Source organism: Mustela putorius, unplaced genomic scaffold, assembly GCF_011764305.1.
Source record: "Mustela putorius furo isolate JIRA1106 unplaced genomic scaffold, ASM1176430v1.1 tig00000421_pilon_pilon_pilon, whole genome shotgun sequence".
Classification (NCBI taxonomy): domain Eukaryota; kingdom Metazoa; phylum Chordata; class Mammalia; order Carnivora; family Mustelidae; genus Mustela; species Mustela putorius.
The window spans coordinates 6135093-6161832 of record NW_025421375.1 but is presented as its reverse complement, the minus strand read 5'-3'; the positions used below and the strand labels follow the sequence as shown (position 1 = coordinate 6161832).

Genomic DNA, 26740 nt, shown 5'->3' with positions numbered 1-26740 from the left:
ATAAATAAAATCTTTTTTAAAAAGCAGCAATTTTAACATTGGATATACACTAAAATTTTTTGAGAGTTTCTTAAAATTTTATTAAGATTAGGGCTCACCTGTAGAGATTTGAGTTTCATTGGTTTGCAGTGGGGCCCAGGTGTGTGTGTGTGTGTGTGTGTGTGTGTGTGTGTGTATTTTTAAAGATGTCTAGGTGATTCTCAAGTACAGTTGGGATAAGACCATTGCTACATATGTATTACCTAATTGCAGAACTGAGTGAAATTCTCTTTTGAAAATATTCTGCAACTATAATCAGTAGAAACTCAAGTAGGAACTTAATAATTTGGTAAATCCCCCAAAGGAGATGCTTGACCTTTTGGCCTTTTATCCTTAATTATAATTGCCTATCCATGGTACTGTTCACTAAGTATTTATTAAGTGAATGAATGAAAATTGAGGAGATTCACTCTTAGAAGGTTATATGTTTTCAAGAATTTACCCATTTCTTCTAGGTTATCCAATTTGTTGGTATGTAATTGTTCAAAACAGTCCCTTACAGTCCTTTTAATTTCTGAGTCATCCATTATAATGTCTTCTCTTTCATTTCTGATTTGCATCTTCTCTTTTTCCTTTAGCTAAAAGTTTGTTGATTGTTTATTTATCTCTTCAAAAAACAAAAAACAATTTTTCTGTGGTTTTTCTCAGTGCTATTTGATTCATTTCTGATCTCATCTTTATTATTTCTTTTTTTTCCTGATAATTGTGGACTTGGTCTGTTTGTTTACTAGTTCAGACTAATAATTAATAAGAAGATTGAATCAATAATCAAATATCTCCCAACAAAGGAAACCAGAACCTAACGGTTTCACTGATGAATTCCACTAAACATTAAAAAGTAATAATACCAATTCTTCCTAAACTCTTCTAAAACATAGAAGAGGGAACACTTCCAAACTTATCTTATGAGGCCAGTATTGGTCTTGTGCCAAAGCCAGACAAATACACTGCAAATAAAGAAAACTATAGGCCAATATCCCTAATGAACATGGTAGCAAAAATCATCAATACAATTCTAGCCAATGGATTTCAATAGCACATTACAAGGATGACCATAAAGGATTTATCTGTGGGATGCAAGGGTGGTATAATATATATGTATCAATCAAATTCATACACCACATTAATATAATGAAAGATAAAACCCACATGGTCATTTCAGCAGATGCAGGAAAAAGAGTTGAAAGAATTCGGTTATCTGTTCATAATAATAATAATAATAAAAAGCCTTTAAAAATGGGTGTAAAAGTAAATTAGCTCAAAACAATGAAGGTCATATTTGAACAACCTACAGCTAACATCATTATCAATGGGGCTGAAAACTTTTCCTCTATGATCCAATATAAACAAGAATGCCCATTCTTACTACTTCTATTTAACAAAGTACAAAAGTCCTAGTTGAAGTAACTGAACATGAAATTAGAGGCATCTAAATGGAAAAGAAGAAACAAAGTGATCTTTGCAGATGGCATGATCATATACATAGAAAAATTTAAAGATTCCAACAACAAAAAACTATCATACCTAATAAATAAAGTCAATAAAGTTTCAGGATATAAAATCAACATAGAAATTAGTGGCATTTCTATGCATTAATAACAAATGACCTGAGGAAGAAATTAGGACAATCCCATTTACAACTGCAACAAAAAGAATAAAATGCTTAGGAATAACTTAACCAGTTAGGTGAAAGACATATCCTGTGAACTAAAAAACAATTGTGAAAGAAATTAAAGACATAGATAAATGGAAAGATAACTCATGCTCACAGACTGGAAGAATGTCCATATTGTTAAAATGTCCTTAATACCCAAAGTGATCTATATATTCAATACACTCCCTCTCAAAATTCCAATGACATTCTTCACAGAAATAGAGAAACAAACCTAAAATTGAGGTAGAACGTCAAAAGACCCCAAATAGCCAAAGAAATACTGAGAAAGAACAAAGCCAGAGGCATCACACATTCTGATTTCAAACTATATTGCAAAGCTATAGTACTCAAAGCAGTATGCAAGGCATTAAGAAACAGACATTTGGACCAAAGGAGCAAAACAAAGACTCTTAGGCATGCTCACACATATTTGGTCAACCAATCTTTGACAAGGGTGCCAAGAACTCACAATGGGGGAAAAGACAGTCTCTTCAATAAATGATGTTAGGAAAACTGGATATCCATATGCACAAGAATGAAATTGGACACTTATTCCCACAGTGAATGCAAAAATCAACTCAAAATGGATGAAAGACTTAAATATGTAAAACCTGGAGCTGTAAAATTGCTAGAAGAAAATAGGGAAAAAGCTTCTTGACATTGGTGTTAGCAAATTTTGTCATGACACCAAAACCACGTGCAGCAAAACCAAAAATAGATAAGTGGGACTAGGTGAAACTAAAAAGCTTCTGTATAGCAAAGGACACAATCAACAAAGTTAATAGGCAATCTACATAATGGGAGAAAATATTTGTAAATTGTGTATCTGATAAAGAGTTATCCAAAATATATGAGAAACTCCTACAATCAATTGTAAAAAATAAAATAATCCAACTAAAAATGGGCGAAGAACCTAAACAGATATTTCTCAAAGGAAAATATACAAATGGCCATCAGGCACATGAAAAGGTGCTCAACATCATTAATTATCAGGGAAATGCAAATCAAAACAACAATGAGGTATCAGCTCATACCCACAGAATGACTATTATCAAAAAGACAAAAGTAACAAGTGTTTGTGAGATGTAAAGAAAAGGGAACCTTTCTATGCTGTTGGTAGGAAGCAAATTGGTAAATTGGTAAAACTATTATGGAAGATTATGGAAGTTCCTCAAAAAATTAAAAATACAACTACTATATGATCCAACAATTGCACTTCTAAATACATATATCCAAAGGAAATGAAATCTAGGTCTTGAAAAGATATCTACACCCATTTTCACTATAGGATTATTCATAATAGCCAAGACATAGGAACAATCTAAATGTTCATTGACAGAGAAATGGGTGAAGAGAATGTGGTATATACACACAATGGAATATTCTTTAGTCTTAACAAAGAAGGAAGTCCTACCATTTGTAACAACATGGAAGAATCTGGAGGATATTCTTCTAAGTGAAATAAGCCAGACACAGAAAAGACAAGCACTGCATGACTCACTTACAAGTGGAATCTGAAATAGTGAAACTCATAAAAACAGAGAGTAAGTATAATTACCAGGAGCAGAGGAGAGGGAGAAATGAGGAGATGTTGGTCAAAGGGTACAAAGTTCCTGTTATGCAAGATGAATGAGTTTGGGAAATTTCATGTATAGGATGGCGGTAACAGTTAAAAATACTATATTATTTACTTGAAAGTTGAGAGAGGAGACCTTTTAAATCTTCTCAACATATACATACACATGCAGTAACTATGTAGGTGTGATGCATAAATTATTTAGCTTCATTGTAGTGATCTTTTCACAATGTATGAATATACTGAAACATTAAGTTGTACTCCTTATATATATGTTCTTTTTACATGTCAAAGATACCTCAATAAAGTAGTTCTTAAGAAAAAGGAAATTAAGGAGAAATAAAGACTTCAAATGGGCTACTGAACTAGCCAAATAAGGAATTTTTTAAATAAACAGAAAAAAGACAACGAAGAGTTACAAATTCCCAATATGGCTAGTAGGGGTTATGAACACCAAACAGATTTCCAACCATTTTTAATTTTAACAAACAAGTTTACGGGATAAAATAGGCCATAAATTGGTTCTAAACATTCAGTATTCTTTTCCTGAAAGGAGATCAGACCTTGGTGGCTGGGGGTGGGGTTGGGGGGAGAACAACCCTCTAAGATATATGATCTGGACCATTAAAGAACTATTAGAAGTACTGGTTATATATTTAGATTAGGCTTTAACCCTGAAAGTAAAAGGAAGGCAACCAGAAACCCTTAAACATCCTAAAATGTGAAATCTTCCCTAACACAGTGAAAAGAACATCTCACATAAATGAGAAGTCAGACCCATTCTGAACTTGCATATCTTTCTTTTAAACAAAAACTCAAGTATTTCCAATGAAAACAAGGCTGATAACATAGAACACTAGATGAAGAATAACAGATAAATCTTGCTTTAGGGCTCATTTTAGCTGAAGGTTCTAAAACCTCTTAAAACAAGTCCTGTGAATCTTAATTGGATATTATGCTAGAGATGAGATGACTTTAAAAGAAAAAAATATTTGTTTAAGAAGTCAAATCTTAATGTTAAATTTTTTCTTTTGTTATTTATTATTATATGGTGTAGAAATTACTTGCTAACTAAAGCTTATATTACTGTAAGTATCAATATTTTTATGGGAGAAAAATTATGTTTGCAATTAAAAATATCAGAGGAGTTAGATTACTTTCCCTTAGTACAATTATTATGAAATGACAAGTTTGAATGATCTTCCCCATTAGTGTGAGATAAGACTCCTTGAGGATGTTTATTTTAATTTTTCTGTATTTATATTGACAACATTCTGGCACCACATCCCTTTGGAATAATATCATAATCTTCTTTTTTTAGGCACTTCCACAGTGTGATGATTTTATTTCTTATTCATCTAGTAAGTTTATTCAGCTCCAAAATTTCTATTCAACTTGAAAATTCAGTACAAAATTTATTAACTTGAAAAAAATGCTTTCATTTTTTATAAGCAAGCCATTTTTTTTTGCTGTTTGGGTATATATAAATCTGATGAGACATTCATTTAATCAGTTGGGATTTAACAAAATATTCTACTCTTAGTGTATTAATCTATTAATCTATACTATATATTAGTCTGGAAATTAATTTGGCATTTCAGAAAGCAAAAAATGTCATAAAAGACCTTTAAGTCTTCTTCAGGCACCAATATAAAGGTTGACACAGCACTTGAGAGCATCCAGCTATCTGACTCATTGCCATTTCAAATGAACTGCCGTTTACCCCTTGACCTTGGTCTTGGCACAGACCTAATACAGTGGTACATATGATGTTATGCACAGTATTCTTAAGTGCCTTATGCATCTGGAACTCCTTATGGGAAAACTTAAATTAACTGGCCGAAGACAAAGTTAGAGCTCTCAGAGACAGATCCTTAGTATCAAATTTAAAACTATATGCTTAAGTAATTTAGGCTGAAGAAGGATAATTTCTACTAAACAAGACACACTACTAGATCAGTCAGAAAAATGCATATGTTAAAAATATTATTTTGGAGTATTTGGTGGGAGAAAGTGAAGAATCTGAGAGAAGCAACAGCTTCTCATGGTAGCTGGTACACTTTTAATTCACTTAAAATAATTATCATAAAGTACAAGTAGGTACAGCTTGTTTTCTAATGAAAAAAACAAAAAACAAAAGCAGACATTATGATGCAAAAACAAAAGAAGACATAGTGAGGCAAGATTAGCAATAGTCCTGTATCAACTGGCTGTTGTATACAAGTGACGAATCACTAAATTCTATTCCTGAAACCAATATTACACTACATGTCAACTACCTAGAATTTAAATAAAAATTTGGAGAGAAAAAAATAGTGGCAATTCCATCAAAAAGGATGAATACCCAACTTTTGTAGCAACATGGATGGGATTGGAAGAGATTATGCTGAGTGAAATAAATCAAGCAGAGAGAGTCAATTATCATATGGTTTCACTTATTTGTGGAGCATAACAAATAGCATGGAGGACAAGGGGATTTAGAGAGGAGAAGGGAGTTGGGGGAAATTGGAAGGGGAGGTGAATCATGAGAGACTATGGACTCTGAAAAACAACCTGAGGGGTTTGAAGCAGCGAGGGATGGGAGGTTGGGGGAACCAGGTGATGAGTATTAGAGAGGGCAGGGATTGCATGGAGCACTGGGTGTGGTGCAAAAACAATGAATACTGTTATGCAGAAAATAAACAAACAAACAAATAAATAAATAAATTTTAAAAACAGTGGCATTATCAGAGCTACTCAATGAAATTTAACATAATCTTATAGAAATTAGTAAAGGCTGTAGAAAAAAGTTTATATGGTGCCTTCCTTTATTGCTCAAACCAGGGTTGCAAGTAAGGGCAATTATCAACACTCCAATATCAGAAATTGGGAAAAATAAGCACTGTTTACTTTCTGTGAGCCTTTGTTGGAGTAGAAGTCAAAGAAAAGATTCTTTTTTTTTTTTTTAAAGATTTTATTTATTTATTTGATGGAGAGAGAGAGATCACAAGCAGGCAGAGAGGCAGGCAGAGAGAGAGGGAGAAGCAGGCTCCCCCGCTGAGCAGGGAGCCCGATGCGGGGCTCGATCCCAGGACCCTGAGATCATGACCTGAGCCGAAGGCAGAGGCTTAACCCACTGAGCCACCCAGGCGCCCCCAAAGAAAAGATTCTGCTCAGTATTTTGCTAGGTCTGGGCTTTTTCTCCAGCATCAAGCACTGCCAGTGAGAAGAAGGATTTTATATTTAATACTTGTCCATATTGTCACTCTGCTTTCCCTCCACTGATTTTTATTTTCCTGGACCCTTCACAAGATCACTCAGAGAAGAGTTCTCAAACTCAGAAAGTTAAGAAACCCTCTTCACAAGCTCCCAGCCATCACAGAACATAATTAACTCCAGAAGTTGAGTAGTTGTCCTTTATTCCATAGAAGCTGAGTACTTTAACTGCTTTTACAGTTCTATCATATTTGGAATAGAATAATTATTAGTTGATAGACTTAAAAATATCAGAGCTAAAAGTGACCTGTGAGCACATATCACCACGCCTGGAAAATTGGTCAAGCAAGTGGATATGATTTATTTAGGTTGAATTTGAATGCTTACCAGTAGACAATACATATTCTGCTGGGCCTCGAAGGACATGTACATTGATAACCTCTGATCTCTCTCAAGAGTATAAGGTGATCAAATGAAATTTGGATGTCTAAATGTGGAGTGGAAAGGGGAGAAAATCCATTAAGTTGATTAGCTATTCAAAATGAATAAAAAGGCCACAGAGGACCATCCAGGGGCTGGTGGTGTGCCCCTCCCCACAAAGTTTAACTTCCTGTGAGTTTACTTACTGTATTAGATTACTTACTGTATTTTTCTTCCTTTCTTTCTTTTCTTTTTTTTTTTTGTTCTTATCGATCATGAATTTACTTTTGTATCTAAGAAATCTGTTCCCAACTTAAGGCCACAACATATTCTGCCTCTTTTTCTTCAGCAAGATTTTGCATTTAGAGATATTACATAATTCCAGTAAATCCTTACATAAGGTATGAGGCTTGTGTCTTTTTAAGGACTCTAAATCTTGTTTTTAATTAACATATAATCTATTACTAGTTTTAGGGGTACAGGTCTGTGAATCACCAGTCTTACACAATTCATAGCACTCACCATAGCACATACCGTCCCTACCGTCTATCACCCAGCCACCCGATGTATTTTTTTTCTCAATAGTTTCATGTCAGATAGGGACATACAGCCTATATGTTTATATTTTTAGAATTGACATTTTACTTTTCCAATTCATTGTGAGCAGATGACAGCTGATATCCTTTACAGTATCTTAATAAAATGCTAACATTTGGAGTCCTTAGTTCCTATGTGATTTTTATAAGAGTAGTTGTGAATTTCACATAACATCAATACTTGATGCTTTGTCAAATGATAGAGTTCTATCTGTGGTTGTAATCTATCCCTTAAGTTGCTTGTCCATCTCTCACTCAGTACAAGAGTCTCACACCGTAGCACTGGCATCAGTGAACCAGTATGAAAGCTCCCATATACTCCTTCCCAGCCTTTGTGAGACACATGCTTTGGCTCACTCCTGTAGGCATGGTAATCTGAGAAAACTGCATAAAAGGAACATTTCAAATTTGCACGTTTTGGCTTTACTGATGGATGTGTTATCAGTTATAGCTCATGGTGCTCTCACCGTGTAGCATCATGCCACACAGATGGAGGAAGCTTTAAGATTAAGATAAGAGGTGAATCGTAAAAATGGAAGGTCTGTTTTTCCTAATCAGTGCAGGGATCTAGTTTGATATGAAACTGGCCTCCGAAGATGACAAACAAATATGTTAGTGGAGGCAATCCAACAGCTCCATCTTCAGACTAGACCCAAACCTGGGCGTGGCTAAATACCAGAACTGATCTGGTTTCTTGTAGGATATACCCTTTGGCTGGGTTTCCCAGGGTACATCATTTCCACCTGGATCTGCCTGGAACCAAAATGGCCTCCAGTTATAGTGCATTTAGTGAAGGAACACCTACCTCTCAGACCATGATGTGCAAGCCTGGGGAACAGAGAAAGGAATGAGACTTGGATTTTGACTCCAAGAAAGTCTTACTCATTAGAGTAAGTTGACATTTTTCTGAACCTACATCTTACTACTTTCTGCTATTTATGAAAAGTCTACAAGAATCAGCAGATATATGTGTTTTTCCTTCTTCTGTTTCATGTTTTATAATATATAATTATTTCCATCAAAACTTTTAACTTGTCACATGTAACCCTTTTCAGTGTCAATAAAAATCTTTCATTAAAAAATATTACTATCCTACTTTGCATTTTATAGTTTGGAGAAAAATCTAGTTATAGACCACACAGCTCAAGATACAGTTCTGCATTATTATTACAAGTAGATTTTCATTCTAAAGTCTCTAGGCCTTTACTTTCAGCTTAGAGCCCATTAGCCACTCTCGACCTTCCCCACTGCCCTCATGCCCATGCCCAATTCCCACAGCAGTTTCTGGTCACCCAAATCTCTTTATGTGCAAACTTCATCATTCATTGAACTGAATAACCTTAGGGAACTTCCAGCCATTGCGACATCAAAAACACCAAACCGACATATCCCTCATTTGTGAAGTGCTTGATGGCACTGGAATCCACCAGAAACTGAATGTGTTGTCAATGTTAATATTATTGCTAGGCTTGCAATAATATTAAGCTGATTTAACAAGTCCAAGATATTATGGAGCTGAACATACAAGGTCTATTTCCAACCATAAATTCTCCTTCCAGTTTTAACATGAAAACAGACAAAATTTGCTTGGTAAATGAGAGAATATTACTTGTCACCTCAAAATATATAAATACCCTAGTTATAGATGCACAGATTTAATTTTTGGTACCTTCCTTTCATCTGGATTTGTGCAGCACCAAAAGTTCTGGATACACCCAATCACAAAAGTATGCATTGAACCTGCTATCTCTGGGCCTTACAAACTCCCCACACTCTGGGGTGTAGGACTTACTTGCTGCTGAGGCAGCGTCTCAGCGAGTAGGAGGCCCCTCCACCGCAGGTGCGTGAGCACTCACTCCATGGGCCCCAAGCATCCCACAGGCCATCTCGGTCCTCCTCAGAGCGTGCCGTCCTGGAGCTCTGTGAGAAAAAAAAGGGGAGGTCAGTGTCATGTCCCCACTGAACCCTAAAACGCATCCTGAAGGGAGGGTGTTCTTTAAGTAGGTTTATGGTAGCCTTGCTGGAGACGAAAACATGAATCAGATTCTTTCTGATTTAATAATGTGTTTATGTTTGGGGAGGGGCATATTTGAGTTTAGGGACCCTGGGCCATGACTGAAAGGGACAAGAGACTGGGCAATGGAGCAAAGAGAAAAGGGGCAAGAAATAGGAATCTGGGGGAGAGGAAGATAAACTGCACAAAAATAAATTTTGCACTGATCATGAATTTGGGGCACCTGGGTGGCTCGGTTGGTTAAGCATCTGCCTTTGGCTCAGGTCCTGATCCCAGGATCCTGGGATCAAGGCCCACATTGGGCTCCCTGCTCAGTGGGGAGTCTGCTTTTCCCTCTCCCTCTGTCCCTCCCCCTGCTTGTGCTCTTTCTCTCTCTCTCTCTCTCTCTAAAATAAATAAATCAAATCTTTGAAAAAAGAAAAAAAAAAAAAAAGGAGTCACAATTTTGTCCTGGGCTCAGAAGTCTTCTGCTCTACTACCTCTCTCTGAAAACAGAGAAGCTGTTGTCAGAGATGTTTCTGCTCTAAGAAACTTGAAATGTGCTTATCAGTATGACCTTCCAAAATTTAACATTTCATACAATTGACTTTTTTTTCTTTAAAATGTTTAAAGGAACATCATTTCCAGATTTCAGACTTGTTAATTAGAATAACTCCATGAAGTAACCTCAGTAATGAAGGATGGCCTCTTGACAGACATATCTGCTTGATACTGACAGGCTTCTGTGAAATCTGCACTGGTCTCCATGTTGAGCCTTACTTTTCACCTAAGAGTCAAAGATAAAATTTATGTCATAGTTAATAGAATAGGCTCTGGAGTTAGAAACTGCCTGGGTTGGGTATGGATTCTGTTTTTACTATGTGTCCTTGAACAATTAAACTGCCACCTACCTATGCTATAATTTCCCTTTCCATAAAATGGGCATAATATTATAACCATACCTCTATGGGCACATACACACAGACATATTATATAAGAAGATTAGTTAAATGCATCTAGCCTAAGACTAGTTTCAGAGTAAACACTAATAAATATTGCCCATTATTATAAATTGAGAATGTCAATATAGTTGCGTACATAGTTGTATAAATCAGCTTAAGCTGCCATCACAGAATACCAGACTGGGTGGCTTAAACAATAAAAACGTATTTTCTCATAGTTCTGGAAGCTGAAAGTCAGAGAACAGGGTGATGGCATGGGTGCCTCCTGGTGAGAACTTTCCCCTTGGGTTGCAGAAGGCAACCTTCTCACTGTGCACTCACATGGCCTCTGCTTTGTATGAGAGAGAGAAAGAGAGAAAGAGGAGAAAGAGCTTGCTCTGTGGTGTCCATTATTCTAAGGACACTAATCCCAGCCCCACTTTCATGGCCTCGTCTAAACTCATTACCTCCGGAAGGCCTCATCTCCATATACCACCCCGTGGGGCCTTAGGACTTCAAGATATGAATCACAGTGCGGGCCATGACTGAATCCATAGCAATGGTTCTACAAATAGCTAATATATAAACTGGGGCCAAATTATTCCACCGAGTAAATTAAAGATGATATCCACACATTAAAGACGGTATCTTCTCCTATCAATCAAGAACATATTTATAGAAAACAGAACAATTTCAAAACTATTTAAATTTGGGAAAAAACAAACCGTAAGGAAAATAAACATGTTAGGCAAAATGACCATTTCATCTTCAGGTTTCCCTTTGAAGAGAGCACACAGGTGGCGTGCAATACTGTGGAAGGATGGGACATGGCGGTAACAGGAGGCTCACCTCTTATGAAGCATTGGGGGAACCTGAGATAATGTCATTAAGGCGACTGGCACATAGTAGGTCTGCAAGTGGGAACTCCTCTTGTTATTGATGTTATGGTTATTTTTACTTTTTTAATCTTCTTCTCATGGCCTACCTAGGTCTAGTCAAGGTATTATCATCCAAAAAGGAGGGACTGCTGAAAAAGAAAAGAACATTCTCTAGCCTCTCAGGAAATGGTTTATTTTGCAGTAATGGGCTTCTTTATAGATCAGAGCTGTGGGGTTCTGTTGTCAAACTGATGACTCCTTGGAGCTTTTAAAACCTGGATGAGTGACGTCAGAAACCTCACCTCAGAGTGTTGGATCAAGGCTTACCTAACTAATGCGAGCTTTATTTATTTATTTAGATTCATAAATCATTTGTAAAGGGCCATCCTAGGCTAGCATATTGGTTAGGAGCATGGACTGAAGGACCTACTCAGCCTGGAGCAGAATCCTGTCTCCAGAGTTTCTCCGCTGTGATCTCTTAACGCTTCCGTTTCTGATCAGAAAATAAGGAGCATAAAGACTAAGATTGTCAGAATTAAAACAAGTTAACATATTAAAAAAAAAAATCACATAATGGGGCACCTGAGTGTCTCAGTGGGTTAAAGCCTCTGCCTTCGGCTCAGGTCATGATCCCAGGGCCCTGGGATCGAGCCCCGCATCGGGCTCTCTGCTCACCGGAGAGCCTGCTTCCCCACCTCTCTCTCTGCCTGCCACTCTGCCTGCTTGTGATCTGCGTCTGTCAAATAAATAAATAAAATCTTTAAAAAAAATCACATAAGGTTGAAAACAACCCGAGTGCCCATCAGTGGATGATGGGATAACTCAGAGGTGACAGATACACACAACAGAATAATACTCCACCTTAAAATCCATTTGGAACATGGGTGAACCTTGAAGACATCATGATAAGAGAAATAAGCCAGACATGAAAAGACGAAAAGGATAAAAACTCTGTGAGGCATCCCGAGTAGTCAGATCCATAGAGACAGAAAGTCTCGGCGAGTAGGAGGGGCATGGGAAGGGGCAAGGGGAGGGGCATGGGAAGAATGGGCAATTCTCTTTTAATGTGTCCATGGTTACAGTTTGGGAAAATGGAGAGAAACCTGGAGATGGATGGTGGTGATGGTTGTACAGCAATGTGAACATCCTTAATGTCACTGAACAGTAGACCTAAACATGACTAAAATGGTCAATTTTATACATTTTATCACAAAAAATACATATATTCTTTAGAAGTTAATAGGACTTAAATTAACATGATATAAGCATTTGTCAATTTTATTTCCATTATTTATTGCTACCATCATTTATAAACACATATGCACTCTGAAAGGTTGTAGGAGGTGCTCGGGGAAGGTACTAGTGTTTTTTCCTGCAGGGTTACCTGCAACATTCTACTCCTAAGTCATCATCTCTCTGTAAACCCAGATGTTCCCACAGCAGAACCTCCCAGCCACCTGCCACATTGCATTTGCCTCATGGCATGATTTGTCAGTAGTTTGAGGACCCTACAAAATGTGGGATAGAATGAGTAACAGAAACACACTGGTTACCCCAAAGTTTGTTTTTTCTAAAGGAAGTATTTAACTGAGCTCCAAAGCCTGGTTTTTAGGATTAATAAGATAAATTTCTAATCAAGGCAATATGGGGCACCCAGTTTCCAGAGCCTAATTATATACTGAGGGAGAAAAGACTCTTTGGCAATGAACTATACATTGTCCATATGCCCATTAAATTCATGCCTCAGATTTTTAGCGAGTTTATTGTACATCCTCTGGCTCCCTTTTAGTTTGCTCTGTGGGACTGGAAGGAGTTCTGTCGAGAGCTGTGGTATTTGCTGGATGCCGTGACTCCTCGTGTGACAAACATACATTTGTCCGATGCAATGTCCCTCATTTTATTCAAATTAAATAAATCTGAGAGGAAAACCAACATCACAAATGCTAGGATTCATGAAACAATTAAAATAAGTAAGATGAGTGATCACAAATTACGATACTATCCAACCATTACAACTGAAAAAAAACAAAAACAAAAACAAAACAAAACCAAAAAAACCCACAAAAAACCCCAGCCCCATGCAGCATTCACATGTGAATCCCATTTCCATGTGAGATAAGAACACTAGAATGCCAAATCCTTGGGAGGTTTCCCTCTGGCTGCTCTTGGGGTAAGATATTTTGGGAAAAATGTATAGTTGAGATTTTGCCTTTCTAGAGAAACAAATTGTTTCAATGTTTGTGCCGAAGTTGCTTGTTTTTTGTTTTTGTTTGTTTGTTTCTAATGTTCCTTGTCTAAAGCAGCACCCAAATGTCTCTCAGGTAACGCTGTGTTGACTAAATCTTCTTATCTCGTTACAGGTGCAAGTCTTGGCACAACTAGACACACGAAGTGCCCACATTGCTCTGAGAGCCATCACATGGGAACCCAGAAGTAAGCCATGGGCCTGTTTCTCAAGCTAGAACAATCTCCAAGTTGTCTTTTATCAAATGGAATAAACGTAATTCATGTCAACTGAATCCATGTTTAATGTTAGAAAGTAACGTGATTTTCCTGCTCTTAACCTGCTAGATTTTTACATCTATGACCAGAAACGTCGGAGCTCCAGTGGCGCAATTGGTTAGCGCGCAGTACTTATGACCAGAAACGTCAATGCAGCAATGCCTTGCAGGTCATTTAAGACCTACCAGCATTTGCTTATTTCAGTTTTTAAGAGGGTCTTCAGTATAAACAATTTTGTGCCTGGTTTAGATGGGACTGGAGCTTACTCTCTCTTGTTCAGGGATATACATTCCTTTTCTCCACAACAGCATTTTTTTTTTTAAAGTGTTAACATTGAATTGCATGTAGCAAGAGAAATTGAGGCAGAAAAAATAAAGACTAGATGATGAGTTGCCTAGAAGCAATGATGATTGCTTCTGAAAACAAAAGTCTAAGCTTTTAAAATATACCAAAGTCAATGCTTTCCAATTTGATTTCTGTCACATAAATGTAGCATTGCAATCTCAGCATCTCAGAAACCAGGTCATGGATGCTCTCAAGCACAGTGACCAAGAGATCACCCTTGACCCCACTGCAGGGAATCTCAGCAACAGTGTCAGATGAGTTGGTGAGCGTTTACTACAAAATAGCCAAGAATGAAATGGCAACTATTACTATCTGTGCATAAGACCACTGTTTCCCCAGCCGATTTACCCCAAAATATTAGAAGATCTGAATAGCTTCCTTAAATCCCTCAATCTTGGGATGGCATCATTTCCCCGCTATTGCTGATTTACCTAAATGTGGTTTTCACCTGATGGTTTTGTGGTTGGTTTGAGTCAATTGCTCTGAAATCAGTAACCAAGTGTCAGGTGAACCATGTTAATTAAGCCTGACAGCTACAAGGAGTTAAGCACTTGGAGTAATCATGTGAAGTGAGAGTTCCCTGCGCTCTCACTGCCCCCGAACCTTCGACACTGACTCTTAGGATGACCTCCTATGGACCACTTTATCCAGAAGCCTGGTTATGCAGGACTTGTGAAAAATGTTGTAGGGTGAAGCACAAATTAACAACAGAAAGACTCTGGAGTTCTATTCATTACCTATACAGAGGCCTTGGAAAATATTTTTTCCAAATGCTGAAACAAGAGGTAGAGCTATCTGGAAATCAGCATAAATGGAAGAAGGTGCTGAGGGAACGGGTGATAGGTTTTTGTAAAATGGAAGTCACAGAATGGATGAAGTTACATTCCTAAGCAAACTGCTTTTCAAACCCCAACAGATCTTCAAATGTAGCCAAATGGGTTACCGGGAGGACACAGTGAGACATTCTTACTATTTCAAGATCAGCCCAAAGGCACCTGAGTCTCTGGTTTTCCTCTCCTCCAACACGGCATCTCACTTACGCCATCTGGAGCTGTGCATGTGACTGCACGAACCGGATGTGGGCGTCCCTCTAAATTAAAAAGAGGGCCAACCCCCTGGTAATGAGAGGACCATTTTTCCGTGGCGAGCTCATGCCAAGCGGAGAAACCTACACGCAGACACCGCCTGTCCCTGTCCCAAGCTTTGAAAATGAACCCGCAGGTTCCACTTGTAACACTCCTCCACCTATCAGGTCTCCATAAATCTTACCTAATCTTTGGCTTCTTTAGCAATCTGGAATCCTGGTTCTGCCACCAACTTCATGTGGGAGGGGCTGTGATTCCCTGATTTGGGAGCTTACAGATGTTAAGCTGTAACTGGGCTCTTGTAAAAGTCCCTTAGCTTTCCACTGTACTTTTCGTAGAGAGCAGAGCGTGTGGATACTGAGGCATGCGCGTTCCCAGATATCTGCTGCTGGCTTTGCTTAGGAAATTTGGGTCATCTGGTTCTTATCACAGCTGCGCTGCTGGGGGAGATGATGAACTGCCAGTGACAGAGTGCATGGGCTTTCAGAGGCCACCGCATGAAGCCTGTCCCTTGCTACCGAGGAGAAAAGTCCGTTCTGTAACACGGCGTCAAAGCTATGCAGACCTCAGAAGGACTTTGGGGTACCTTTTCTCTTCCGCAGCACCTGTTCACGCATGCGCCCTAGCATACCCCTTTCTCATTCCCGTCAGGGCACCTAAGCACACCTGAGCCTGGAGAGTTGCTGGTGAGGCCCAAATGCTGGGATTTTGTAAGTACCCATGCGCTAGGCAGTATGCTGGGATCTCCCCCAAATTATCGTATTTAACCCTTATAATGAGCCATAGTCAGGTTGGATCCCCCCCCCACTTTATTTTACTAACAAGAAAATAGAGGCTCAGAGAGGTTGAACAACCTAACATGGTCATGTAGGAGAAAGGGATCAGCTGTGGGTCGCAGACTGACTTTACTGGTCACGGATTAGTCAACTTGCCTTGGGCACATTGTCAGAGCTCTTTGAGCCTTTTCTTCATCTGCAGAAGGGGGACATTGATACTTCCTTGACTAGGGTGATAGTGAAGGTTAACCATGAGAACATATGTGGAGTGCTGGATGTCCTTTCTGACATGCTGGTGTGAATTATTTAATTTCTGCCACAAATAGACACATCCCTCCCCGGACAAGTTACAGGGTTAGCACCTGGTTGAGTGAGGTTTTACACACCTGTTATCTGACAACATTTTCTTCTGCCTAGCTTCAAATATTGACCTTTCTTTCCATTTTAAACAGCATTTCTCAGTACATATTTTCTTTTTATATAGCATGACAAAAACTAATGCTGCTTTCTTTAAAAAAAATTATTTGGGGGCATCTGGGTGGCACAGTCGGTTGAGTGGCTGACTCTAGGTTTTGGTTCAGACTGTGATCTCTGGGTCATGGGTTCAAGCCCCACATTGGGCTCTGAGCTCAGCACAGAATCTGCTTAAGACTCGCTCTCAGGGTCTCAGGGTGCCTGGGTGGCTCAGTCAGTTAAGTGTCTGCCTTCAGCTCAGGTCATTATCTCAGGGTCCTGGGACCGAGTTCTGGCTTCTCCTTTGCCCCTCCCCCTGCTTGTGCTCTCTGTCTGTCTCTCTCAAATAAATAAAAAATTAAAAGAAAAAAAGAATCTTTCCCTCTCCCTGTCACCCCCCCAATAAATAAATCTTTTAAAAAAATCATTTCATACTCAGAATTCTTTCTCAAAGTGGGAATAACAACTTGAAGATGGAATTAAGAGAACTTCCTTACTTTTTAGGAAACAAAAACCTGACTCTGCTCGATGTCAAATGCTTCAGTAAGATTTTCATTTCAGAGCTATGGTAACTTGATTTTTTTTGTATTCTTTCCAAGGACAAGGCTGGATTACAGCTCATCTAAAAAACTGCTGAGAAACCTCTGGGCATTTTGGAGCGGTCCACCAGAATACAATTTCACAGCCAGCTGAATTAAAATCAATAATTGCTGATGTGAGCAAAGATCAGTATTCAGGAAATTTGCAACTGGTCATTAAGTATTTTGAGTCAGCTTATCTCGAGGAAAAGCATAGTAAAATATTCTCTTGCTGTCAGTTTCTAGTATTTTTTTTTAAGATGGTGAACTTTTTAAAAAAATTTTGTTTTTAAAGATTTTATTTATTTGATAGGCAGAGATTACAAATAGGCAGAGTGGCAGAGGGAGAAGCCAAGCAGAGAGCCTGACGCAGGGCTCGATCTCAGGACCCTGAGATCATGACCTGAGCTGAAGACAGAGACTTAACCCACTGGGCCACCCAGGCATCCCAGTTTCTAGTATTTTAAAAACATAAACTTAGCAAATAGAAATACTCTAATTTGTTTTAATGCTGATAGAATATTAATATAAATATTATTACGCATTCTTTCCGATGGAAGACTCCAAACTCTAAGTTCGGATGACAACCCATGTACGTGTATATGTAGGGTATACATAAACAGGTATGTATGCTGTATATGTACATACACGTGTATGTATATTCACATACATATATATGTCTTCTAAAATATGATCTTCCAGATCATATATGTGCATAAAGATATTTTCTACTAGAAAGACCCTGTCAGTCTGGTTTTCTTTTTCCACTGTAGCAATTTGCTTTAATTTAATAGTTTGCTCCTGAAGCTGGGGGTTGCACAATTAGGAGCAAAAGGCTGAGATGAGTAACTCCATTTTTTTCACAAAGGAAAACTGGACAATAGGAGAATTGTATTCTGTACAAACTGTAGCAGTTTTAAAAAATAATTTGTTTCTGGGGCGCCTGGGTGGCTCTGTCAGTTACGCGTCTGACTCTTGATTTCAGCTCAGGTCATGATCCCTGGGTTGTGAGATTGAGACCCGTCTCTGGCTTCACACTCAGTGTGGAATCTGCTTGTCCCTCTTCCTCTGTTCCTCCCCAGCTTGAGCTCTCACTCTAAAATAAGTAAAGTATTTTTTTTTTAAAAACCACTTATTTCCATATTTGTGTCAATGGTCATCACATTCTTGGCCCTTTTCTCTTGGAGGGATATTTCAGAGCCTTTATAGTATGTCACAAGTGTGAAAAAGCCGCTTTACCTGGAGTTCTGAAAATGAAGCTGCTCATCTTGGTTGCTCCTTTTTCTATACTTAGAAAATAAAAATCCCCAGTGGAAAATAATATGCAGGCCAAGCACCAAGGAAAACAGTGAAGAAACATCTCCAGGGGCTTCCGCACCCCTCCACTCCCCAAAACGGGCATGTCTGAAACACCCCCTGAAATGAAATTCCTTCTCCGCTCTTCTCGTGAATTCCTGACTTCCTGGTGAGCCAGTTAGAAGTCTTGGTTTCCGGTTCCATCTCATCTAACGCGAGCCCTGTCCAAACTGTGACTCCCATCAGCCTTAGATTCCCTCTGCAGCCCTGGCAAATTCTGCTGGAATGCATTTACAAAACATCTGTAGAACTAACGAAACATCTGAGGCTCTGGAAAGCACATGTTGGGGTTTGGAATCATGGAGAAAGAATTCCTGACAGAGAAAAGGCTCACTTTGTGACTCGCTGAGAAAACTGGAAAGTTAAGAAGTTAATATGACTTGGAGCCTCCTGGACAAAAACTCAAACTGTAGCTGATAATAGAGAAGCTACAAAAAAAAAAAAAAAAAAAAAATCAGCAGTAAACTTCCTGCCACTATCAATGCTCTGATTTTAGAACTTCCTTGACTCTCCTGGTGCTGACCATGGAGTCATCTGGGCCAAGGGGGAAAAAAAAATGTGCTACCTCAATTTTCTGAAGGAAGCTTCACAGGGCTTGGGGTGTAATTTAGGTTCTCTTCCTGTGCTTGTGTCAGGTGATTTCTCTCTTAAGTGGCATTTGTACGTTGTGGGATGAATGTTTGGGATTCAAATCTAAAACATTCTCCTTGACCCACTATTCTATATTTTCTTCTTTTCTACATTCTTGTTTCTGCTTTTGCTTGCATTCAATTCCCTGTATCCAGAAAAGGTAAGACAATGATAAGCTCTGCACTACCTCAATATCCTGCTTCATCTACAATTAGTTGATATTCCATTTGCAAGAGCTAGTATAGAATGAGCTACATTTAAAACAAGACATTGTAGCTCTTCAGGATTATCATTTGATGCCCCAGTTATCTTCCCAATTAGATTCAATTCTTTGAGGGTAGAGATTGTGTTTGCTTTTTTGAGCTATCTCAGTGGTCAGTGAAATTATTATACACATCATTTAGAAGAAAGTGTAAGACATTTGGACAAATATCTAACAGACAGTGAAGGCTTTGGAAGTATGTTCTGCTTCAAGTCCTAGATTACTTGTTTACTTGTCATTTGTTTCTCAACAACATACATCGGGCATGGCATAAGCATGGGGTGGGGTTAGGGGGATAAGAGAAGGTGAACAGAGATGGGGGCAGAGAAAGCTCCAGTTACTTAAAATTGCCAAGTGGTATCAAATTCTAAGACTTCTTTTCTCCAGTTCACGTATGTGCCACCCCCACCCTTCACACAGGAAATGAATTTTGTCAAAAGCGCTACATCTGTAACGCAGACACATGTTTTAAAAAGCAACAATTTTCTCAGCTACCACCTCTCTGCATCTTCAATAGATAACATTCCCCTCTGGTTTTAACCTATACCTAGAGATAGCAGCTTGAATAACTGCAATAGTTTCACAAGTTTTGCTGTTTGAAAGTAAATCAAATTGAGGGGCTATTTAAGGTCCTGACAATAGTTTTCCATAGCCAACGTAAAGCAAACCAACCAAGTGTGCCAGGATACCAGAAGCATTGTCATTGCTTGATATAGTCCCATGTTGATAGTCAACAGATTTCTTCTGCATCTATAACCCCCTAGATGCTCTGAGGCCAGGAACTCCTGTAAGTAAGGCCTACAGATGACAACTGGCAAGTTGACTTGTTGCTCTGATATGATTGTCTGCCATCCAGATTATAATTTCAATAATTTCAGCTGATTCTCAGTACCTACTAGCAACTGTCCATCGGCCCAGAGTATACTGTCCCATTGACCCTTTCCCTCTTGGTTGGTGGAGCGACTTGTTGTTTTTTCCACGAATATTAAGTCTTCATCCTAAATGCTCATGTCTCTGCTTCCCCTCACTCCCAGGTCCAGTCTGGTGCAGCAACACCTTTCAGAAAATTTATAATTTAGTGGGAGAAGAGAAACACAAACAATAACAAAATATTTGATGCTCAACATGCTCTTTCTTACCTTGAATCAGACACCAGGCCTTATCAATTCCAATCCTGAAATGCCTTTCCCTTCCATTCCTACTCTCCCTATCCTCCCTTGCACTGTCTTCATTCTGGTTCTAGGGCCTCATGGTTGGCATGTTGCAATAGGCTTCTCAACTGAGTTTTTGATCACCCTCCCTCCAGTCTGTCCTCCGCATAGCTGCCAGTTATCTTTCTAGAAGACAGAGCTAGACTGTTTACTCCCTGCTAAGAGACTTTCTAGAGTTCCATGTCTACAGCTGGTGGCATCCAGTAATGGATTCCAGATGTGCTATGAGGACTCAGAAACTGTATTTTGGGCATATGTGTGTTATTATCATACTTCCAGAAAGAGGATTCATAGCTTTCATTGGATTCTCCAGATAGGGTTAAGGACCATTGGGTATAAGAAAAGGGACAAATTATTAGTGCGACAGACAACACCCTTCCTAACCTGACCCTAAATCAACATGCTGGACTCAGGGATGCTGTCCCTGATCACCTGTGCCCTCTGCACTCCAGACGAGCTGCTTGGGATCTCTGATATTCTATTCGTGGTCCTGCTATGGCCTTGACCTCCCTCCTGTCCATCTTCCTCACATCTTTTTACTTTCTCCAGCATGTGCATGCCTGATCCCGCTTGGAGATGCAGCTCCGGTGCCATCTTCCAGTGAAACGTTCTCTGGTCTCCAGTAGGATCAATCACAGCCTTTGCTGTGTTCATTGGAGCATGTTGCTAGGACTTTATACACGTGCCTGTTTTAGCATTTATCAGCCACTGTGCTGTAGTGACTTGTTTACACATCCATCCCCAGGAAGGGATTGTGTGTTTCTTAAGGGCTCTGACAAAGATGAATATGCCTTTGTGTTCCCAGCACACCGGATATGTAATCGGTCTCAGTGCATATTCGTTGAATGAATAATTAACACAAGACAGGCTGGGACAAGTTGTAGTTGAGCATCTAATTCATAACGGCTGTCAGCTTTTGCTCTCATTCATATGCATTCAGATACTTTAAAGACAGAGGAGGAAATACATACATATATATGTATATATACATATATATGTACACACACACGCACAAAAGCTACAGATAGGCAAAGAAATGGAAGAGAAAAAAAATGAATGTGACTCATAGAAAAAAAAAAAGACAGTCACATTTCTGCTGACTCATATGTCTCTTGAAGCCAACTTTAAATTTATCCAGAATGTGTAAAGCTGAAAGATGATTAACCTGTCAAATCTTGCCTTCATCTGGCCTCACCCAAGTCCCAAAAACCCTCATCCCTGAGTACACATATTTTGGGGCCCTCCTGCTGGACCTGGGGAAGCAGTGTGCTGTGGACAGGAGCCTGCTAGGAGGAGGAGGGAGTGCGGAAGAGTGGGTGAGGAGGTCCTGAAGTAAAGGCCTAGGCTTTTAACTATAGAATAAAGTAAAGTCTATTTATTAAATCAGATTTTCATAAAGGCAAACCTTAGCACACTACAGATAACCATAGATCCCAGAAAAATGTATTGTTGACCAGAATTAATCAGGAAACATGATTTGACAGAAGCAGGTTTTGATACAAGTTTTTAAAGTAAGGGTTCTGGACTGGGGAGAATCTATTTCCATTAGATTCCATGTCAAAATCAATCTAAACATTGAAATCATAGAGCTCTTATGTTTAAAGGAAATTAATAGAGATGAAATACGGAAATGAACTCTTGAAGGTAGGGGGTGTGTGATATTGAGCCTCACCACCCCACCCCTGCCCCTACCCCCGCCCCACCGGCCAATGTCTAACACAGGGCTTGATGAAGATGATGATGTTCACTGGGTGTTCAGTGTTTAACTGATTTTTTTGGTGAGTCCTTTCAATTTCAAAATAGTTCAGAGGACAGATGTGAAGAATACTGATGGCAAATCTAAAGAGAACCACAGGCTGGGATTCAGGACTTGGCCATTGTGCTACTTTGGACATGCTTTGACTTTACCATTGTAGTATTTTAGGCAACTTAGCTCTCTGTACCACAGTTGAAGCCGATTACTTGAGAAGAAATTTTGACCACTTTCTAAGGCATGTCTAACCTGAAGAACTTCTGTGATTCGAAATTAGACTATCTCATTAAAGCAGATATCCGAATCAATTTTCCAACCTGTAAAATGAGACATGAACATTTGCTCGATTTAATGCATAGAGTTGTTGTCAAAATTATTTTTAAAACAAAAGGGCTTAAGTATCAAAGTGTTGACCAGTACAACTGCTAAAGGAAATTCAAGTGGAGATGATCCTACTAGTTCAGCTATAAGAATTGTTTTATAACAAAGTAACTAATTCTTGAAACAGAGACTCTCTATTTGGGACTCAGGATGAGCATTCTCTAGTTAAGCAATCATTTATTTTATAAGCATAATAACCTGTGATTTTTCTTTCATATTGTGCATAGTAAATGGATTGCAGAAGTTCCTTATTTTAAGTCACTGTAAGAAAGACTTTGTTTTCTAAAAGGATTTGTCTTCATCCATTTTAATTTGTCCTTATTATCTGTAAATGGTACAGACCTACTTGCATTGAGATTGAAAATAATATTGAATCAGAGACATGAATGCCAGTTGTCTCTTCCTATCTCCAGGTCAAGTTCCTGAAAGGTATTTATTGTTTTCAGCTGGCTAAATTCCCTGTCCTGTTAGCATTTTAAAATCATAATTGAAGACGGTCATTCAGTATTACACATATGGGAAATGATACACTCTTCCATTCAATTGTAAATTAAATGAGAGTGTCAAGAAGCCCTTAGCAAATCCACTTATGAAAGGTTTATTTGCATATGGGACACAATACTTTATTTTGTGATTTTGGTGAGCCCCTCTCTGACCCGCAAGGCTTAATAAAGCAAGAGCAAACACTGTTTCTCTGACAGTCTGTTAAACTTTTTTTTTTTTTTTCCTCTCTCAATGCACAAGCATTTTGAGCCTGTCATCTTTTGGTTTACAGCAAGAATAATTCTTTCTCCTTCAACACCATTCCATATTACTTACCAGTAGAAATACTATGTCTATGTATGGCATTAACCATGTTTAGCAATGTGAAAAGTTAATAGATGGCTGTCTAAAGTAATGTTCTAATGGCTAAAATGCCTCAGGAATATATTAAAATGGATCTTGGCCACAGACAATATCAAGATTGTTGAGACGCACCACAGGCATCTTTTTTAAAGCCTGTTTTGTAATAAGCACAGAAAGTGAAGGTGCTAAATCATGGTTTACTACCCTATTTGCCTCACAGCCTCCCTGTCTCTGCTGCCGGGCCTCAGAAATCAATTTCACACACGGCTGCTATCAGCATTCTTTGAGCCATAAGACTAAAGCGCTTTCTCTCCTTTTTATTAAAACCAAGCTCACTTTTATCTCACAGCTCCCGCTTTTTGTTTTCTGCCTTTCCTTTCCACTGTGTCCGTGGTGAGAGTTCAACTGTCTCCTGCCTCCTTCCCTTTCACTTCTAAACTTCTTGAAAGGCTAATCCATGTCCACTGCACCCACTTCCTCAATACCCCCAAATTCCTTAACGCTGTGCGATTGGGCTTCTGCCCCACAGCTTGAGTGACATGGGCTCCTCTGAAATTCATCAGGATCCCGTAATTCACCACATCCCCTGGCCTTCTCTCAGACCTTGCTGGGGGATATGCTCCCCTGGCTTCTCTGGCAGCGACTACTGGCCTGTTCCTCCCCTGTCTTTTCTTACTCATCCTCACTAGTAAATGCTGGAATCCTCAAGGTTCTTTCCTGTCTCCTCTGCAGTTGATCTCACCCACTTTCCCTCCCTTGAACTGTCTTCTCTTTGTAGATGCTACACAAAAACCCCTTTACCTTAATCTCCAGGACTCTATTTCCACTTAGCCTGGATGCCTTGTCAACACGTCCAAAATCAAACTCAGTATCTCAGTCCTCCATTCCTTTCTTTTAATACACTTAACTATATAAGCGTTTCATTTTGGGGGGACATCTAGTACCAATTATTTCTGTTTTTATTATTTAGGATGATTTCTTTTTTAAAAATTAATTACCATTTATTTTTTTATTATGTTTAAAAATTTTATTTATTTATCAGAGAGAGAGAGCATGAGCAGAGGGAGGGTCAGAGAGAGAGAAGCAGGCTCCCTGCTGAGCAAGAAGCCCAATATGGGACTTGATCTCAGGACCCTGGGATCGTGACCTGAGCCCAAGGCAGACGCTTAACTGAATGAGCCACCCAGGCATCCCTAACAACATTTCTAAACAACATTTCCCCTCCCTCCAACCTCTCCATGCTCCACTTTATCTGACCCTACCCATGTACACACACACACACACACACACACACACACACAATTGCTTGTACTACATGTTTTACTTTGGCGGTGTATCTCCTTTCTGTTCCCTCTTTCCCATTCCATTGACTCGTAGCCTGAATCAGACCTGTCTTACCATCATCTACATGACACATAACCCATGTGTCAGCCAGCTTCCAGTTCAGATCCTCTGTAGCATGGCTTTCAGTGAGTCAAAGCAGCTGTTGGTAAGGCTGGACTGGTGGTCTGGGATGGGGCCTTGAGTTCTAGGTGAGGGATTGGTCCTTGAGGAGGCTGACAGCTAAGCCAGGGAAGGCTCTCAATCACGGCATGCTGTGATTGGAGTTTTATAGTCTCAAAGTCCATACACAATTCATTTGATCCCCACAATACTTCAATGAGGCTCAGAAGGTTTGTGGGCATCTTAGGAAAAAGGAAATGATGAGAGTTGGTGGATAAAAAGTAGCTGTCTAAACGACTAGGAAGAAATCCACCATACACCCACTTCCCCAACATTTAAGAGGAATTTCGAATCTTCGTGTCTAATTAAGTCAGAAAAGGATGGGTAAGTCGTCCAGACGAGAGTTAAACTTGGCTGTCAAGAGAGCAATGGAAATAAGACCAAATGCTGAATCTAACATAGTGGATCTCCAGAAAAAGGAAAATAAAGAAAATTAAAAATGAGGTGACTAGTATATGCAAAATATGAGCTATCCTCAGAGTATCTGCCTTATTTGTTTTCTTTAAATTGGACTCAGAAAGGTTCTAATTTCTATCTTGTATAAAATATTTATGGTTCCTATTTTTAAATAGTTTATGCATCCAAATGGCTGGTAGATGACCCTTCAGATTACACTACGTCCTTTCACCCAGGAGAGTTCCGGGTCCCTCCATGCAATCTGTGTAACATAACAGGATACCCGTTTTCACATTATGCATCATAATCACCTCCCTAATGTGAGGCTTAATCGCAGGACTCCATGATCATGACCTGGGCTGAAGGCAGATACTGAACTGACTGAGCCACTCAGGAGCCCCAAAGCATCTTCAAAGATCCCAGACAAATCCCCTAACAGGTGCGAGGTGTTGAGAACCTTTAAAATATTCAATTGGTCAGAGGTTATCAACTCTGCCTACATATTTAAATGATATGGGAACTCGAGAAAAAATTGCCAGTGTCTCAGTGCCTCTCCAGACCAGTGAAATCCAAACTCTTAGGGGAGGAGGCAGCAGGCTGCCCAGCCGTTTTTTTTTTTTTTTAAGAGAAACTTCATGCTGTGGGAGTGAACAGGTTTCCTGATTTTAATTTTTTTTTTAATTTATTTATTTGTCAGAGTCAAAGGGAGAGAGAGTGAGTGAGCACAGGTAGACAGAGAGGCAGGCAGAGGCAGAGGGGGAAGCAGGCTCCCCGCCGAGCAAGGAGTGCGATGCGGGACTGGATCCCAAGACCCCGGGATCATGACCTGAGCCGAAGGCAGCCGCTTAATCAACTGAGCCACCCAGGCGTCCCTGCCCAGCCGTTTTTAGTTCCAAGTTCCTATGGTGACTTTGAGGTAGAGAAGGGTTAGGATCCTGAATTAGACAAGCAAATATGAGTGAATTTGCAGGATGACTTTCTGGAATCCACCTTAATCTCTTTTCTGTGTTAGATTTCCTGGCTTCTGGGGGCTTCCTCACTCCCACCCCCCAACTAAGAGGAATCCCAGTTTTTTTCTCAGCCTCTTTCTTTGCGCTCACACGGGAGACACAAAGCTGTCGGTTGCCTTGAATGCAGGAAAAGATGAGAATAGTTTCTGGGAGTGAGATAGAGGAAGTTCAGCCTGTGGGAAGAAAGCAGTCCTCACTGCCGATGTTTCCTGGGTATTTGCTATACGTTTGAGGTATTGTGCTAAATGTGGTGCATGAACTGTTTTCTTAAACATCACGATGATCCTCTGGAGTAGATGCTACTGCTGGTCGCTGTTTCGTGGACAAGGAAATTGAGACACCGGGGGGAAAAAAAAAACCC

The 26740-nt window shown here is 39.4% G+C and overlaps 1 protein-coding gene across 3 annotated transcripts in view; it reads right to left on the bottom strand.

Annotated features, from left to right (window-relative positions):
* ADAMTSL1 (ADAMTS like 1) overlaps positions 1-26740 on the bottom strand; it is an 899097-nt gene that overhangs the window by 341364 nt on the left and 530993 nt on the right. For all 3 annotated transcript variants that reach the window (XM_013063102.2, XM_004765700.3, XM_004765701.3), the window contains one exon: positions 9273-9400. In XM_013063102.2, the coding sequence (XP_012918556.1) occupies positions 9273-9400 (128 nt within the window). The remainder of the gene's footprint in view (positions 1-9272; positions 9401-26740) is intronic.